The sequence below is a fragment of the Petaurus breviceps genome, unplaced genomic scaffold, assembly GCF_028583685.1.
Source record: "Petaurus breviceps papuanus isolate PSGF00001 unplaced genomic scaffold, PetGlider_PUasm1.0 38, whole genome shotgun sequence".
Taxonomy (NCBI): Eukaryota; Metazoa; Chordata; class Mammalia; order Diprotodontia; family Petauridae; genus Petaurus; species Petaurus breviceps.
Window position 1 is genome coordinate 21700 of NW_027186304.1, and position 19560 is coordinate 41259.

General features: G+C 38.8%; 1 protein-coding gene across 2 annotated transcripts in view; it reads left to right on the top strand.

Moving 5' to 3' along the window:
* Window positions 1-19162, top strand: part of CYB5A (cytochrome b5 type A) — a 40711-nt gene extending 21549 nt beyond the window's left edge. The window contains exons 2-5 of one of the 2 annotated variants that reach the window (XM_069099558.1): window positions 9406-9534; window positions 9889-9971; window positions 15253-15287; window positions 17664-19162. In XM_069099558.1, coding sequence (XP_068955659.1) covers window positions 9406-9534; window positions 9889-9971; window positions 15253-15287; window positions 17664-17683 — 267 coding nt within the window. In that variant the 3' untranslated portion in view covers window positions 17684-19162. The remainder of the gene's footprint in view (window positions 1-9405; window positions 9535-9888; window positions 9972-15252; window positions 15288-17663) is intronic. The other variant, XM_069099557.1, reaches the window with a different exon arrangement.
* Window positions 19163-19560: the final 398 nt, after the last annotated feature.

Consider the following 19560-nt stretch of genomic DNA (forward strand, 5'->3'; position numbering starts at 1 on the left):
GGAAAGCCAAAGAGACAATTTTATGTTGGATGGTGGTAGCTGCTGGAGTAGATGGAGGGTGAGGGGGCTCGTGACATGGTCAAACTACTGAACCAGATTGGGAGGCATCCAGAGTCAGGGAGACCAACTGGCAGGCTCTGGCAGTAGTGCAGAGTACAGTGACAGGTAAGTAAGAGGGTCTGCACCATGTGGTGCCAGTGGCAAGGAAGAAAAAAGGCACCATAATGGAATATGAGCTTGATGGCAAGAAGAGTCAGTTTTGTCTTTGACTGTGATTTAGTGCCTTGTGGCACATAGTAGATACTTAATAGATATTTTGGTTGATTGAGTAAATGGTCATAAAGCTTTTGAATTCCTCCAGTGAAATGGAATCCACTACCCCTGAGACAATCAATTCCACTTTTGGTTAATTCTGATTAGTAGACTGTTTGTTTGTTTTTTTTCCATTGATATTAATCTAGATTTACACCTTTATGTCTTCTGCACATTGTTCTTAGGGGCCAAACAGAAGTCACTCATTGGAGAAAGAACTTCCTCTTCTTTGGCCTGCTTAAATATAGAACAAAGGTAATTCGAAGCATGTGACAGAAGGCTTTGTGAAGTACATAGTAAAATTTCCAACTTTATTGGATAATGACATGTAAAGTTTATGGAAATGGACGTGCAGGAAAATCATATAGAGCTGAGAGCCTTGGACTGCTCAGTGCCTAGCACTAAGCATGATCAGAGATGTGAATAAGAAATGATCAGACAGGGGCGGCCAGGTGGCGCAGTGAGTAAGAGCGTTGGCCCCAGCATCGGGAAACCTGGGATTGGTTCTGGCCTCAGATACTCGGCACCCACACAAAAATAACTGGCCATGTAACCTTGAGCAAGTTCCTTAACCCCGATTGCTTTAAAAGAAAAAAAAAAAGAAAAGAAATAACCAGACCATGTGGGTACAAGGAAGAACCACGAACTCCATTTGTTGATTCTTAGTACAAGGTTTTTATAGAGCAAATGAGACAAAGGAATAGGACTCAAGTATTCTTATCATTACCTTAGTCTGTTATACACTGGAAGTAGCACAGAATAGATAATTTGATAAGGCTTTGTTATCTAGATGCCAAAAAGTTAGGAAAAGTCAGTTGACTCCTTTCATATGCAGTCATATCACAAAGGATGCTTTTCTTTGAGCAGGCTTCAAGGCCAAAGCCAAAGCCACAGTCATCGAGGACATTTGCATAGGAGCCAACGACCTAAGTAGCAAATACTTTGGCTTTGAACAGCTGAAGTCTTGGGGGAGAGCCTATTGGTCTCAGAACTCAAACAACATCCTTTTAAGTGTAACCCGTATCAAAAGACCAAAGGAGCAAGCTTACAAAAAGCCGCATCTCGAAGGGCCTGCTATACAGCACACTGTGAGATTTTTATCTGAGTCCTGAGTCAGGCCTTTATGGCTCCCCACAGCTGAGTTTCTGAGTTGTAAAATGACAAGTTCCAGACCAACCAAGTATAAAATGAGAAGAGAGAATATAAATTATGATTTTAAGATAACGGTCTCTGAGGTAGGAAGGGGATATGCTGTGACTCACTGTCAACTAACTATTCCCTTAAGGTAACAGCCCAGCACACAAGTCAAAAAATACTGAAAAAAATCTCTTAATGTCAGCAGAAAGGGTATTGGCAGCAATACAAAAAGCAGTTAAAAAAATTAAAACTATGTTTGTTAAAACCACTAAACTATGTTTTGTGTGTAATCACTCAAACAACAAACATTGAGTTGCCTGCCCCAAATGAAGCATTGTGGTGGGTGCTGGCAGCACAAATAACAAAGAATAAAGCAATCCTTGCTCATAAGGAGTTTACATTCTAAAGGTAGGGACATGTGTAAATAAGTGCAGAATAAACATAAAGACAAATACATACAAGGGAGCCAGTTAGGAAGAGTAGTCACTAGGAGCTGAGATTAGAAGACTTTGTAGAAAGTGTCTCGGCTGTTGCCTTGGAGGAAGGGAGGGATTCAGTGAGACAGAAGTGAGTAAAGAGTGTGTTCCACGAATGCACAATCAGTATAAAGGTGTGGAGATGCGAGATGCAATGTTTGCCTGAGGAATAGAGAAGGTTACTTTAGCTGTATTACAGAGTGTGGAAGGGAGGATAAGAGTAAGTCCATGGCATGTACGTGTTAAAGGGGTTGGGATGATACTCTTATCTCTGCAGTACCCATTCCATTCCCCTCTCATACCTCACCATTGGAATTCAGTAGGAGGCAGAATTGAAAGAATTGGTCAGACCATATCTGGAACATGGTGTTTAGCTTCACGTTTTTAAAGAGACATTTGCACACTTAAGTCAGACCCTCAAAGAAGATGAAGTCTCAAAATCATGACATTTGAGAGACAGTTTTAAGCCTAGATAAGAACAAACTAATGATGCTAGCTATCTTGATATATTTTAAGTACTGTCATGTAGAAGGTGTTAACTTGCTCTGTCAACTAGGATCAGTGAATGAAAATTACAAGGAGACATTTTGGCATAATATCTATCACACATACAAACACACACACGCATGTGTGTGCAATAAAATGGGCTGCCTTGACAAGGATTCAGGCTGAGGGCTTGTTAATATAGGAGCTATTTTAAGGTAACTAAAAACTAGCAGGAAGCCAGGGAACTCTACCTCTGAAATGGTGAAGGAAAGGTGATAAAGAAGACCAGAGATTCATGACATAAACATTGTTCCCGAGTTTTGTGGGTGCCACATCAACCTTCAAAATGATAGTGTTTATTCTAAAGAAGGGAGGACAGTATATTCTGTTTTCTAGCAAACTCTGTTTGCCTAAGACAAAGGAACAATTGATTTGAACAGCCTTTTTTCAATATTTTTGTACTATGGCTTGCACAATCTTTGCCCATTATGAACTCCTTTAACCTTGGTTTTTGGCTTAGCCTCGAAGGAATTAGATAAGCTGTATTTAAAGAATTGTTTTTGTTATTGTTGGGTTTTTTTTTTTTTGCTTAGTCATTGTGCATACTTCTGTAACTCTTTTCCATTTATAAAAGTGGTTGTTTTTTGTTTGTTTTGCAGTGCTAGGTATTCAGGCTGAATTATGGAGGAGCGCCTTTTCAAGAATGTATACTTCGTGGACCTAAGTTCATGTTAAGTTGGATTGAGTTGGAAATGGTCTGTTTGTTTTCTTTAGCCCCTTTATTGAGATTTGAACTTTGACCTAGTTTAAAACAGTGAGGTGTGTTCCAGGTGATTCTGCTCTGCCAGATATTTGCAGATATGGAGGCTGTCATGTTTCTTTTCATGAGTGCCAGCTTCAAGTCAAGTAATTACTCAGTGAGCTGGAAGGCATGGAGAGAAATCTGAAATTTCCGGAAAATTTGAAGATATGGAGGGGGAAAAGCAGTTTAAAAACAGCAGGTGGGAGGTGAAAAATGGAAGTACATTTTTAGCATGCTTTTCAGATGAAAGGTCCCTTCCTTCACGCATATAAAAATATATTTTGTATAATTTTGTTTGCTCAAGTAAATAAAAGCCCTGGACCAAGTGTCAGGCAACTTGAATTTTGTGACTGGCCCACTTGCATAAATCACAACCTCCCTGGGTCCCCGGTTGTGATAGGGGTAGACCCCAACCTTTAAGGTTCCTTTAAACTCTTATAAAAAAATCTGGGGGGCGGCCAGGTGGCTCAGTGAGTAAGAGCACTGGCCCCAGTGTCGGGATGACCTGGGGATCAAATCCGGGCTCAGATACTCAGCATCACACCCAGAAACACCTGGCCGTGTAACCTTGAGCAAGTTACTTAACCCTGATTGCTTTAAAAAAAAAATCTGATTCTATCTTTGATATTCTGGGAAATGTTTTCCTTCTCTGTTCTTATTCCCAGGTGTTTTAAGGGAGAGAAGAAATTCTTTCAAAAAATAGTTTTCTCTCCCAAAACAATCTCTTCTAGACTGTCTTATTTTTTTAAAGTTTTCCATTTGTTTTGTTAGTCCCTGAAATAGCCATTTAAATGGTATTCCAGGGATCCATCTTCCACTATACCCACCAGATGTTTTCTATCCTCATTTAGTCATGTCACTCAGTCACCTGAGACTTCCTCTAGCTATACCTCCCTTCTCATCCAAGACATTACGGTAAGCTTTTTAGTCCCTCCCTTTCCTGTATCCTAGCTTCTTCTAGATTTTAGGCCTTCTTAGCCTTCAGTCAGGGACAGGCCCAGGGTAGCTGTGTTTACTCCTTCATCCCTCTCTGGGCTGCTTCTGACTCAGGACTTCTTTCTCCACCATGTTTCCACTTTACTTCCTTCTACCCTATTTTTCTGCTCTGTGTGTTTGTGTGTGTCTTTCCCCATTGGAACATAAAACTCCTTGGGGGAAGGGACTTTTTTTTTTGCTTCTGTTTGTATTCCCATTGCCTAGCATCTTGCCTATAAAACACATTGTACTGTTTATTTTTACCTGCTAGTTCAAAGTTCCAGCCTCAGGCCTCAGTGGAACAACTAAAAAAGGCAAATACTATAGATCATTTCTAACTAAATCCAGTTTGACATGACTAGAGGTCCATTGAATACATATTCTTAAAGGTGCTACCTCACCATGTAGCTTGACTATCTAGCATTGCAACAATCAGACAAACAAAACCGGGAAGAGTTAAAAATTCATTTTATGGTAAGCTCATAACAAATGCTTGTTTACTTGATACCTTGACCTAACCCCTGGATCCACCTCTATTTTTTGTGCTTTCGCTCTCAGATGGTGGTTGCAGCCAGACCAGGGTCCAGGTGAACTGACTTGACTCACTGAAGCTTTTTTGTAATCAAATTCAAACCGACTTTCACTTCTTCTCAGCAACCCTTTTGACATTTCTCTAGTCTAGATAGAGCCTCTCTAACAAGAGCTTTGACCCTTAGCTCCTTGACATTCTCCCTATAGCAATTACTTGTTACCTTTGACCATCTGACAGAAATGCTTCTCAGTCAGATGGTAGGGCTGAGTGTGAAGCTAAGGCACCGTCTGCTTTCTAGAGTCAGGCAGTAGAGAGAGTGGGCTAAGCCAGGGGTTGTTTTATACACAGTCAGGTCCCAATCAGCTAGGTTGGGCACATGAGTGGGAGCTCTTAATTTCCCTAGGATGCTTTTAAAAGGGCCTACTTATGGAGCTCTAGATTTAATAGCTGTAGTACTTACTTCACAGGATTGTTATAAGGCTCAAATGAATCAATATTCTTTTGCTGAATTTAAGTACTATAAAAATGTCCATTGTTATTATTAACAGAAACTTTATAGTGTATCTCTTTTTGAGAGAAATATAGAAGGAAATGACCTGCATTGGACCAAGTTTACATGGAGGAGATTCACATTAGAGGTGGTATAATTGTAAAGACATTGGGCTGTGTAATATAAAAGGTATCTGGAGGGGAAAATACCAGTGGCATGGAAAAAACCTTAGGCTTTCTTAATACTAAAAAAGCAATTGAGAAAGCATCAAAAAGTGGGAAGGGAGAGAGGAAAAAAGGAAATTTACATCATAGCTTCTATATATTTCAAAGGAATAGTAAGTTCTACATAATAGATTTGCAGTTTCATGTGCAATCATCTTTTTTTATTGTACTGTTATAGAAATGCTTGTTTTTTCCATAAATTAAAAATAAAATGAAATTAAAAGAAAACTCCTGACCTGCATGTCTAGTCTCTCATCTCCATAAAATCTTTGAGTTGATATGTGTGTATGCGTGTTTATGTATATACATGCACACACACATGAATCAAGGACATCATCTATTAGAGTATTAATAGGGAATAGTATTTTCACAAGCAATATTCAGCAATGGACCACATCTTTATCTTTCAGAACTAACTGAAAGATTTAAGAATACAAGATAACATGGTGTTTATTGTGTGTTGACTATAAAAGAGTATTCAACAGGCTTCTTTCCAAGATGTATCTGATCTATACATCAAAAATCATTCAAGATTCTTTGGAAGATATAGCAACAGAAGTGATCTTGTTTAGTGAACGTTTTATAATGAACATCAAATGAGGCATAAAACAGGGATCTTTATGGATAACAAAGGTATAAGGTCAGTTCTGCTATGATGCTTGTTTCAAAAACAAAAAAAGTTTGTTCCAATGTAATCGATATACTAAGGAATGTTTTGAATATAATTCAAACTTCAGATTTGTTTCTACACAACTTTTTCATTGAAAAACAGTAAGAATGCAGAAAATTGCTTAACTTCATAATAATTCACAAGCTGCAGTCATTCCATTGCCCACTTCCATAAACAAATTTCAGGTCTTTGTCAAGATGAAGTGCCATATTTTTTATATGTCTTTTGGTACAGTAGGAACTGTGGGTCCTACACCACCCTTCTTCATACTGGTCTAAACCTACCCTCATCCCTGTTCTGCCATCGTCTCCAGCTACAATTCAAGACTTTGCTTGCCTATCCCTAAGGGACCTAGGGTATACGCAGAGCATACAGAGCAGTAAGCTAAGATTGTGGATGTTGCTAATATTTATTATAGTATTGACTGACAAGCTTATTAATACATAGACTTTTATAATTGGAGTGGACCTTAAGAGTTAAACTTCATAAATGAATGAATGGAAACATTTATTAAACATTTATTTTATATACCAAGCACTGTGCAAAGCTGGGGCTACAAACATAAAAGCAAAAATCCTTGCTTCTGTCAGAGACTATATTCTAATGAGGCGGTATGTAGGGAAGGGCGCTTTTTCACATTACAGGGACGGCACATTGGAACATGAGTACTAGATTGCAGATGGGATCACAGTTCTTGGTTAATCATTTTACAGATGAAAATACGTAGGCCTGTAGAAGGCCAGTGCTTAGGATGTCTGTGCCAGACATCCAGGACTAACAAGAGCTGGCCCTAGAGGCCAGTTCCCCTGACTTTTCAGCCCTGAACCCTTTCCACACCTTTCACAACTGTCCTAACACTAGTCATTTTTCTCCTGCATGTATATGAAATGACAAGAATTTGTTTTAATTCATTCATTGCTTTTTAACCTGTTCGCTTCCGTTGGTAATGGTAGTAAATGAGTGGGCATTTGGTTGCTAAATAATCCTCAATAAAAAACAGACCGTTTTCCTACCTAAAAGAAAATCTTAGCTTTTTCGAGTAAGCATGAAGCAGTAACATTATTAGGCAGTACTAAGCATAGTTTCTAGGCTATAAAATGAAAGGATTAGAGTTTTTATTCAGCAAGAGGAAGAAAGATCATCACAAATTACTTTGCAGCCCATGTATCTACTTGGGAGTTGCTGGACTGATAAAATATTTTTTCATTTGGGCATGTCACGCTTTACCTAAGTACCCCTGCTTCTCATTGTAACATGGGCCAAATCACGGTCAAGATACCCACTAGCACCTTTCTCTCTCGTTTCCATAGCTTCAGCAGCCAAATTGACTCTTTCCCATCTAAAAATGTCATCCTTTCCAAGAAACTTGCCACAGAGTTTCTGATCGCAGTGTATTTTTTTACCCACTTTTTCTGCTTTCCCTTAAAAGCTCTTTTATTTAGTTCCTTTTGGGATAGAAATAATTCTTGTCCATACATGTCTGTCTGTCTTTGATCTTAAGCAATTAGAGGCAGGACCCAAGTACATTTCAGTGTGTAATTGACCCTGTTCCTTCTTGTCCCGAGGTGATAGAGAGAGGTGGAACTCATTCATTTGAAGAACGGGAATAATCTTCATCTTAGAGCAGGGTTGTTAGAACCTAGAATTAGACCACTAAAATCTCTTCCCCCCCAAACTGATGCTGTTCAGAAATGTATTTTTTTTTCATTGTTCTGCTGTCAGTTTTTTTTAAGTGCAAAAAAACCCAAGCCCTGGAAAAGTTTGTGTGTGTGTGTGTGTGTGTGTGCGCGTAGACTAAGGAGCTGACACACGGCATCAAAAGGAGGAAAATTTACTTTTTCCCATCTATTTCTCAGTAATATTTTGAGGAGGGAGCAATAATAGAATAAACTCAAAACTTTAATGTTGTCTTGGGAATTTAATATTAGTAATTTCCGCTGAAAGGAGGAAGTTTTTGTTGTGAATCTTTACCTTCAGTTGCTGTTTTGTTTTAATTCCTTGTCATTCTTCAGTGAGACAGTTTTCATGTTGTCTCATGAAGGAACAGTGAATTGTTTTCACCACAGTTTCAGATGTTTTCTTCCACTATAGACTGTAAGTTCCTCGAGATGATTGATTTTTTGTTTTATATCCCCAGTAGCTGGAGCATAGTACAGCCCTTTATAAATGCTAGGTTTTTTTTTTATTTTAAAGGGAAGTGAAATTCTCAAAACCTTACTGAGGTTGGCACAGATGGCCGTAGACCAGGGCTCCCGGGCTTTGTTTGGGTTTAGCACTAACCCTTCAGAGCACTGTTGTGGGGAAGGGACTTGGCAGTTATGGAAGAACTACAGAAATATAAGTGGTTGGTTGGCGTTTTTGTGGAAAGTGTAAGCTCCTAGCCATTGAAAGAAAGTGTTTACATGGAGGCTTGATTGGGCGGCCACTTGTCATGAATGGTACAAAAGAGAACCCACACCGGGAAGGTTTGACAAGATCACCCCGGAGTCACGTAACTAGGGCTCAGACTTCAACAAGCCATGAAATGTTCTGACTTCATATACACACATACAGTGTCATGTGTGTGATGCTTTGAATAATTTTTTTATCCTCTCTACTTGAACTCCTCGGTTGCTGGTACCTTCCTCACTCCTAAATTACATCGTATTAATTTTCCATATACGTACATGTCTATGTTGTTAATATAACTTGTTAATGTACATTAATGTAGCTTGCTAATTAAACTCCTTGAGGGGAGAAACTTTGATTTCTCTTTTTCACATCTCCAGATACTAGCACAATTCCTAGCATATAGTAGATGCATAATAAATGCTGATTGATCTGCTCTGTCCCTGTGCCCAAGGATTTAGTAAGTGCTTAACAAATGTTTGTTGACAAGTTACCTAAGAATAAAAATGATCTTTCATGAGGGAAATCAGTATCTTTTAATTAGAGGAAAAAGCATAGTCCTCAAAAAAAGAATTGACCACAAAACTTTTAAAAGATTAATTTTAATGTGAGTTACATTTCTCTGATTTTCATCTCTTGACTCTATTCTTTTTTTTTTTTTGCTTTTTGGAGGGCAATTGGGGTTAACTGACTTGCCCAAGGTCACACGGTTAATTTGTGTGTTAAGTGTCTGAGGTTGAATTTGAACTCAGGTCCTCCTGACTCCAGGGCTGGTGCTCTATTCACTAGCCATCCCCCTTGACTCTATTCTTAAGTGAATAATAACCTCAGGAATATTCTGTATTGCAAATCCTCGTTAATGATGATACTTCCCTATATTGATGCCTTTTTGTTTCTCCCTTTAAATAAATAGCATCCTGGTGGAGAAGAAGTTCTGAGAGAGCAAGCTGGAGGTGATGCAACTGAAAACTTTGAGGATGTTGGGCATTCCACAGATGCCCGAGAATTATCCAAGACGTATATCATTGGGGAACTTCATCCAGTGAGTATAATCTCAAAAACCTTCTGTCCCAGTTCTTAAGGCTACCAATTGCTCTTAGATCACATCTTCTGTACCATGGGTTACATATATAAACAAAAACAAATGTTCCCCCCCCCAAAAAAAAAGATAAGACACAATAATTTATAAGATGTAGGTCCCCCTCCCCCCCACCACAATACACTTTCCTTCCATCCCCCTCAGGAAATTCTGTTCTATGTTTGCTTTTGTATCCTGATCAGACACTTGAATTATTGTTGTTAAGATCTCAAAATAAAGACTAACATTTTAGAAATAGTGCTATTTTATAGTCTTCGCTTTCATCTTAATGGTGCTGCATTCTTTTTTTTCTTGCAGGATGACAGACACAAAATAAAGAAACCTTCAGTAAGTGCCAAACCATTCTGCAAACTTTGTCTGTTGGAGCCTCATTGTAAAGTGTGTGTGTTGCATGTTCCAAAATGCAAACATTACTTTCTTATTATCAAGCAAGTTGTTTCAGTTACTTAATTTACACCAGTTAACTTACCAGATACTTTTTCCTTTTAAAGTGAAATTACATATTTGTCAGGCAGGTTGCGACTTAAATGCATAAGAAATACCATAGTGTTTTTAAGTGTCTAGGAGAGCCTTCTGCACTCTTTTTTTTGGGGGGGGGGAGAGATTCTTTTATTAAATTTTTTAAAAAATTAATTTGTTTGCTTACTTTTAGTTTACATGATTCAATTCCACAATTCCTTGAGTTTCACATTTTGTCCCCCTCCCCCCCCTGCCATGGCAGCTTATAGTCAAGTATAGGATCTGTAAATACTTTCACATTATACATTAGTCAGGTTATAAAGACGGATTGTATCAGATGGAATGAACAATGGTAAAGAGGACATAAAACCAAACAAGAAAAGGAAAAAGATCAGGTAGTTGGCTTCCATCTGGATATAAACTCAGTTCTTTCTCTGGATACACATATTTCTCTCCATCATGAGCCTGAGCCTTCTGCACTCTTGACAAGGATGGCTTCACATTTCAGACATTTTCAGCAGGACTTGTAATTACACTGATATGAGGAAACTCCATTAACCGGTTCAGATCTGTACCCGCTGTGCAGCTTAAGCTTCTTACCAGTTCAGATGCCTTTATAATGATTTTTAATACCTCTTCATTCAACATTGTGTCCAGTCTGGGGAATAGCTCTGAGGTATTGGAAGTGAGCCACGTTATGACACTCTCTATTAACTAGTAAAATCTAGTTCTTTATTCAGTGAAAGGATCCAAAGCAGGAACAACGGCTCACATTAGTCATATAGGCACTGCTGAGTTCAGAATTCTCAGCCTCTGGGACACTTAACAGCATGGGCATTATCCAAGCTTTATCTGCTAGTGACGGACCAGGAACGGTGTAGGACCTATTGCCCTATGGGAGGCAACTTAAGAAGTGATGGCAAGAGCTGGTGTCTGTAATTATGAGTCAACAGAAATCATACTCGGCACCAAGGAATGACCTAATGAGAATCAGACGCCGTAGTGTGTCCAACTGTGGGCAGGTATTAAGGCCACAACAAAGAAATGGAGCCAGGTAGCTCAGTGGATAGAACATCAAGCCAAAAGTCAGAAAGGAACCGAGTGCAAAATCTGCCTCAGACACTTAACTAATTACGTGACCCTGGGGAAGTCATTCTGTTTGTCTTTGGTTCCTCATCTGTAAAATGAGGGTAATGATAACAGCAGCTGCTTCTGGGGTTGTCGTAAGGATCAGATGAGACAATGATTATAAAACACTTAGCGCAATGCCTGTACAAATGTTAATAACTGTTATTATCATCAAGGCTATTATCTAGTTAAAGTTGAATGGAGGAGTACCTGAGTTGTGCAGATATAGGAAGAAAACTAGGGAACAAAGTGGAATAAAATAAGAACAATTTAATCATGAAATAAGGATAACTTGTTGAAAGCAAATTCTGTGGTAGCCCATGCTACCTATGGTTTGGACCACCATGAATGGTGTGGGCAGCGAGGGATCGAAAGGGCCACTTGTGGATATTGTGAGCAGGAAAAGCTTCAGAAACGAAGTAGGAATTCAAGTGGTCCTTGGATGACCAATGGGTCTCAAAAGCCTGAAGAAGAGGTGGGGGAGGAGGCAGGCATCACAGGTCAGGGAGACTGGAAGAGTAAGGGTTGGGTTTACATACACATTACAGGATTTCAGAGTTGGAAGGGAAAAGACTTCAGAGGTTATTGAGTCTGATCCATATATGAGAAAGAATCTCCTTTGCATGGCATTGGACACATTACCCTCCAGCCTTTATTCAAATATGTCTGGTGCCAAGAAACCCACAGCCTCTCAAAGCAACCCTTTCTACTTTCCAATAATTCTTAACATCAAATCTAGATTTGTTTCTTTGTGATTTCCACCCATTATTTCTGATTCTGACTTCTTGGGCTAAGTAGAAAAGATTTGTTCCCTTTTCACATAAGCCTTTCAAATGCTTGAAGACAGCTGGCATGTCTTCTTGAGCTTTAAAACCTGTAGGCTAAATGTTCCCAGGGCCTTCATCCAGTCTTCATAGTATGGACCTAAGAGTTTTTGCAACAATACTGTTTGCCTCCAGGATGCTCCCTAGATTGTTAGTGTCGTTCACAAAATGGAGTGACCAGACTCGCCACTCCTTGACACAGAGATGGACCCTTTCACCTCTGAGCATATAACTTCCTGTTCCTACACAGGACCTTTCTTTAGGTTTCCCAGGCTGTGATTTCATAGTACCTCAAATTTCTCATGAATGGCACAGGATTACTTCAAAAACCTAGTGACTTTGGTAGTTACATATGAAGAAACAAAATCAGAGAGGTTATGACGTGTCTAGAGTTGCACAGATTCCAAACAGGGTCTTCTGACACCTGACACAGAGCTGCTTTTTTTTTAAACTACACCACAGATCCTCTTACTGTAAACATGCAGATATAGAAGTTTTGCTTATGTCGATAGACAATTTTTAATAATGCTTTATAGTTTCAAAACATTTTCACATTCCCTGGAATTTAATTTTCAGCAGTTACTCTGTGAGGTAGAGAGCTGTAATAGTAAGAAATTACTCTTACAAGAGGACAAGTATTCGTGGCCACATTTGGTAGAAGAAGAAGCTGAATCCGAAGAGAGACTTGTTTATTTAAGGCAACATGGCTCATATGGAGTAGGGTGAGAATTTGAACCCAGACACTTCTGGCTCTCTGCCCAGGGCAGTTACCATTACATGCTACCCTTTTTGACTTCTTATGTGGGCAGGCATCATAGGGTTGAAATGGAAGAAACCTTAGATATCATCTAATCCAAACTCTTCCTCTAGAGGAGGAAACAATTTCAGAGAGGTGAGTGGCTTGCCTGAGAATTAATGGCAAAGACAGCATTAGAATACAGATCCTCTGAATCTCTCCACTGGACATCAGTATGTCTGCCAGTATTAGTCCAAAGATGGGCAGAAGCCAGCTACAGTGCTATTTCTGATAAGGTAAAGTAGGATGGGCCATAGTATGGACTGAAACAACTGTGTGGACTTTGCATTTCTTTTTCTATTTTTGTGTGGGTTAATTTAATTTTTCCAGCCTCCTCGTAGACATGGAAATAGTTTTAAGTAAACTTGTTGAGATTGCCTAGTGAGCTTGTGGCAGATCTTGAAATAGATATCATTTCCCTGGAGACCTTTTCTGCCACCATTGTTCACAGTCCTGAATCCTGGGTTTTAAGCAGTGCCTGGGAGATCAAAGTATGTGATGATTCATAGGGCTTTTGATCTTGTGCTCATCGAGGTAAAGGTGCCTAGCACAGTGCTTCTGAATGAACCCTTAAGAACTATTCATTGATTGATTTTGAAATTGGGTTAGGATGTTCTTTGAAAAATATGCTAGTGAGTTTTAGTAATTGCCTTTATGGAAAATCAGGAAAATTCAGTTTGATTTATCAAACAAGACAGTTTGCTACGCCATGGAGAGTCAAAGACAAAAATAAGGCAGTGCTTGACCCCAAGGAGCTCGTGTGTGCTGGGTGGGTGGGAGCTGAGTTTTCCAAATGAATCATCGGCATGTTTTTGTATAAATGTGTCTGTACGGTGTAATACCCTAAACCTTACTAACTCTTTTAGAGAACATCTTGACTTGAAGCAGAACTGATGAACAAATATGTTAAATGTGTGATGTACACTCTGTCTTTGCTGTCCTTTAGTTAACTAGTTTAAAGCACAGCTTCCTAACGTCAGGCTCTCCTGTGCTGTCCTAATCACAATCTCTTCAGCAATTTCGAGTTTCACAGTGAACAAGACCAGTGTGGAGCCGTTGGGGATGGAAGGGGCGGGAGAGGAGAGCAGCCAAACAAGCTGAAATAGGTCATCGGCTTGTCGTCCTCACCCCCATTCCCATGTAAGACAAATGATAGCTTTAGTAAGGTTGCAGGTGTCTAAGTCTCAGCACATCAACTTTTTCTATTAACTCTTTTTTAGTACTTTTTCTTCAGATACAATTATGTGATCAGGGGAGACGTCCTAATGTGAAGCTTTCTTTAAAATTGCCTTGTTTCTTTTCACTGTGTCAGGAATCTTAAAGGAGCTCTTCCAAGGTTGGTGGGACTGAACTGCTTGGCTTGCTCCTCTGGAAAAGTTTCTTTGTACTTTTCCTTTGTAAGAATACACTTTCACTTCCACTGCAGAGTGTGGCTTTGTTACATCTAGTCCTGTGCTCAGGGTTGCGGCATTTCAGAGAAAACGGCCATTGAAGCCATGTAAGCTTTGCTTTATCTTGGTTCCTCTTGGAAGGCACTACTAATACTTGTGCTTGTGTGAGCTGAGGGCTGCTATTTAGCCAGTTGCTAATTGTTGGAGTGATTTATGCTTAAACTTGTAGTACTGTTACCTATGCTTTCTCTTCTCTGTGGCTGTTGTGAGCTCTTTTCACTAATTTTCAACATTTGGAAGCTTCAAAGAATCCCAGAGGCAAAACTGACCACTGTGGCAGCAGATTAAAATGTCTATATCATGCTGGTTTGAAAATTCCCTTTGGAATATTCATTCTTACTGGGACATTATAGAAAGTAACTGGGTTGTGAAATAAACCGTTTTATATGCCAGCTAGTATTTGACTCTTATGGTTAAGCATAAAGGTAAGTGTTATAGTGATAGAGACTTGAAAAAATACAAATTCTAATCACTTTTCCAAGTTGGAATGACTTTCGATGAAATTCGGGTGAAGTATTTTCATAGGATTGTAACCTTTACCATCATTTTGCCTGTTGAAAGGTGTTTATCAGACACTTTGCTTATACTTTTAGGAACTATTCTTGCTTGTACTTACGATCATTGCTAAACGTCACTGTCCGTGTTCAGGTGTTGTAGTAGGGAGTTGAAGAAACTATTTTGATTCAGAATATTTTTCATGTTTTCTTTCAAATTGTTTAATATAAGCATAGGTAGGTATAAATGACATTAAATACATTGTCCACAGATAACATGTAGCCTATTTTTCTCTGGAAAAATAGGATATGATAATCACAAGTTAATAGGGATGTAATATTTTTGTATGAAAAGAAGTTGCAGAAATTTTGTGTTTATGTTATTGGTCTCTTAAGTTAACTGAGTAAAATGATCTTGCTTTGTAAAAAGTTTTTTTTTTTTTAAATACTATGGATTGCATAATGTTTTGATTTTCTTTTTAACTGTGCTTTTATCTTTTTTTTTCCAGGATACTCTCATTACTACTCTTGATAATAATAGCAGGTATGAAATAAGTTTTCTTTTAAAGTCTGTCATCGACCTGGAAGGGGGCTTGAAAGGTTTTGTAGTCCACACCCCTGCTTTTTAAGCAGTGCTACACCTAACATGAGCATCTCACTAAATAAGCATCTATAGAAATCCCAGCAAACTCCACCCAAAGGAAAAGTTCACCAGTAATCCTCTTGATTTTTATAGTGTGATTGCTAAATTTTATTTTAGGGCTGAGATGATGATGTGTAAAGAATGTTGCTGTATGTAATTTTCTTTGACATGAAAATATGTGTACATAGGAATTTTTATTAGGTTTAAAAAAAAATCTACATTCAAGTTCTTATTTGGCCCAACAAGTATGGCTTAGGCACAAAATCACATTAAATATGTGATTTGCATATATGCCATGTCGAGCACTCATTTATCTGTGATCCTTTGTTACTTAGTCTAAATTTGAAACTAAGCACTACATAGTTTGGGAATTTTTGTGTGTGTTAGCTACACAGGTTAGACAGATGATCTGGACATAGTGTTACCTGGACCGTATGTCCAAGTGAAGATGTATACTTGGAAAATTTGTAAAACTCTCTAAGGAGTAGGTGTTGTAAATGTATAGATTCATGGAGTGTTTAAATTGAAGAAGTATTTAATAAGCACTTAATGTGTGCATGGGGTTGGTTTGCGAGCCAGGGACAGAAAAGACAAAAGAAAAAGAGAACTGCTTGCTTTCTAGGAACTTCAGTTTGGTGAGGTGAGAGACAGTACATAAACAGCTAAGCATCGATGTGAGATAATTTGAAGGAGAGACTGCTCTCCACTCAGGTAAAAGACTTCTTAGTGGAGTGACGCATGGCTTGAACCTCTAAAGGAGCTAGGTATTTTTAGAGAAGGTAGAAGTGGTAGAGAACGAGTTCAAGGCCTATGCAATCACAGAAAGCCTTCCAGGAAGGAAAAGTTTTTGTGGTGGGGTGAGGGTGGGGAAAGCAAGCAGGTAAGTTTAACTGCAATATATGGAGTCCGTGAAGGGGAATAGTATGTGGTAAGTCTTAAAAGATAAGCTGGAACCAAATGCTAAGCTGAGGGTTTGTATTTTATCCTGGAGGGAATAGGATATTCTTAAGCAGCTTCTTATCCTAATATAGGTAAGAGGTGATGAGGACCTGAACTAGGGTGGTGTCTATGTAAGTGGAGAGAAAGGGCCAGTTGTGAGAAAAGTGGACGCAGAATTGATAAGACTCGGCAACTAATGAGTTTATAGGGGGTGAAGGAGAATGAAGAGTCAAAGGATAACTTCCAAGATTTCAAACCTGGGTGACTGAGAGGATGAAAGTTTGGAGGAAAAGCAAATTTAGATGAGGGAAGATAACAAAATTTGTTTTGGGCATATTGACTTAGTGATGCCTTGAGGACATCTCTGTGGAGAAGTCCAGCAAGCAGTTGGCAATATAGGGCTAGAACTCAAGAGAGAGATTATGGTTGGCTGTATAAATTTTAGAGCTATCTGCATAGAAATGATGATTAAATTCATGGGAATTCACAGAGGGAAAGTGTAGTGAGAAAATAGGGCCCAGGACACTAGCATGAGAGATACTCATAGATAGGAACCAAAAGAAAATAATCTCAGATAATGTTCCAAAAGAAGGAGTCTGAGGAAGTATGGATAGATAAATATAAAGGAGAAGCAGTAGGGTTAGGGTTAGGGAAAGCAGAAGGGGAGGAGAGGCCGTTGTCAGCAGGATCAGAAGCTATAGAGAGTCCATATGAGATAAGGACTTGAGGAAACAGCAATTGAGTTTGACAGCCAGAATTCACTGGCTGCTTCAAAGAGAGAAGCTTTGTTTGATGGTGGGAATCTATCTAGACGAATCCACTTACTTTTATTTTTCATGTGAAGAAACTGAAGGCCAGTGGTCCAGAGAAATGATCTTTGCCCAAGATCACACAGCTAGTCAGTGACAAAGCTTGAGCTTCCCACTTCATCCTCCCCACTTTAGTCAAGTGACCATTCACCATTGCTGTTGTATGGTCTTTTTCCCAGGGTTGATAATCTGTCATTAACTAAGAATCATATTTTTAAAATGTAGCCAGGGAGTTCCTAAGTAACCTCGATAAGCCCTTACTATAAAGTGTATGTTAATTTTCTTTCTGAAGATGCCAGTGTTGTCATCGGTGACTTCTTAGGCTAGTGAGGTGCAGCTCTTTTTTGGGGTAGGGGGCTGAGCATTAACCCTGCTCTATCTGTACTCTTTTGTGCAGCTGGTGTTCTTAGGCTCAGAGAGAAAAAGACGTTCTGGTGAATTGTCATTAGCTGGAACAAATCGTTTTTTATTTACGTGTATCTGACCGTATTCAATATATTTGAAACATTTTCTCCCTGTTTCCTTCCAGTTGGTGGACCAGTTGGGTGATCCCAGCAATCTCCGCACTTGTTGTGGCCTTGATGTATCGATTCTACATGTCAGAGTACTAATCCCATTTTTTAAAAAGCCAATAAAAGAAGAGACTGACTTAAACCAGGATATAAAGAAGCCAGTTGTCACTGTCCACTTTGCCTGACAGAAACCAACTTCATTTGCAAAGAGAACTTTATAGTGTCCATTTCCCACCCCTCCACCTCCTGACATCCAAAAAGTGAATTCTCCTTCTGTACACTTTTCTATAGGGTGTGCCTTTTCATTCAAATTATTTTTAAAGTTCAGTTTCTCTTTTTGATGCTCTATCACTACTTAATTCTTTATATAACAAAAACCAGCTGCTATAATTATTGTATAATCTTTACCGTTTTCTGCATCTATTTGTGTGTTTGTATAAAATCAGTCTTTGATACTCAGAAGCGTTTAAAATAAGCCCTTCAGCAGACTATTTAGATCCAAGCAGTCAATGTTGATTCTTGACTCTAAGGAGGTTTTTGGCTTCTGTCTACTATGACATTATCTCTAATACAATTACCCATTGTGGCACTTTTTTCATGTCAGTTTCCTTTTCAGGAAGTCAAGAAGCCCAATGGTCATAATTTGAATGCTTCTAATAACTGTTTTGGTATAGATAGTAATGGTAAGAAGGGAAAATGTCCAGAAAAAAACTGACATTGATCAAGGAACATACTGTATCTACCCGTAAAATGAGACCTGTCCCTCCTTCCCCAGTTCTCAGCCTAGAATTAACGCTCTGGTTCCTGGAGGCAGGGAGTGGGAGGAATCTGTTGGGAAGACAAAGCCTTTGTTGGCACTCACTCCTTTTAGGAGGGCCACTGTTTCTCAAATTTCTATTAAGAAGGACTGAAAGGCATCTTTGGTGATGTTTAGATAGTTTTTTGTTTTAAGGAATTCACTGCCAACTAGTTAATGAAAAATTATGTTCATACACGTGGTTCCACTTTTCCCCTCATGGAAAAACCCTCTCGACTTCTTCCATTATGTCTATTGCCTTTATTCTGTGGCCTTCATCTTCCTCTTGGAAAGTTTAGTTGTTGGATGACATGGTGGGGGAGTGAATGTTTAAAATGTAAACTGTCATAATGAATGTGATTATGCATTTTCAAACTCTTGATATATTAATCAAGCAGCATGTACACGAAAAACCCCTAATACACATTAAAAAGGCTGATTTTTTTCCCTCTAAAAATTCTGTTGATATCAATTGTGTAACCATTAGGTTTACCATCCTGCCACTGTCACTTCAGACATACACATACACTCACAGTGCATAACCAGGGCCTCAGGTTAAGGAGAAAGGCCCACTCTTTTATCTGTAACCGAAAATGACATTGAGGATGAAAGTGGGTAGGGAGAGGTGGGAAATGGTGAACTGTGGTGCCAAAAATACAAAATTACCTTGCAGAAAATTTTTTTGTTCAACTTATGAATAAACATGAGCCTGGAACAAAATGGTGCCTTGTCCGATAGATTTTAAATAGGGTGCTTTGGTAAATGACATGTGTTTTTTGTGAATGCAGAGCTGTTAAGAGTCATTGAGGTTCTGAACCAAAAATTTGGATTCTGAACTAAAAGTTCATTTTCTAAACTTAATACTGAAGTTGATGTTTGTCACCAGCTATTTCTAAAACTTGTTTCTTGAGCTCTTCAGTCACTGTCTTGCAAGAAATTCTTAACTTTTTAGTGTATCCTGGACCTCTTTGGGGGGGAGGGGTATGATGAAACCTATGAATTCCTCAGAATCATGTTTGTAAATGCAAAAAATTCAAAAAATACATAAGGTTACAAAGAAAACCAATTACATTGAAATCATTATAAAAATTTTTTTGAAAACCAGTTTCAAGATCCTA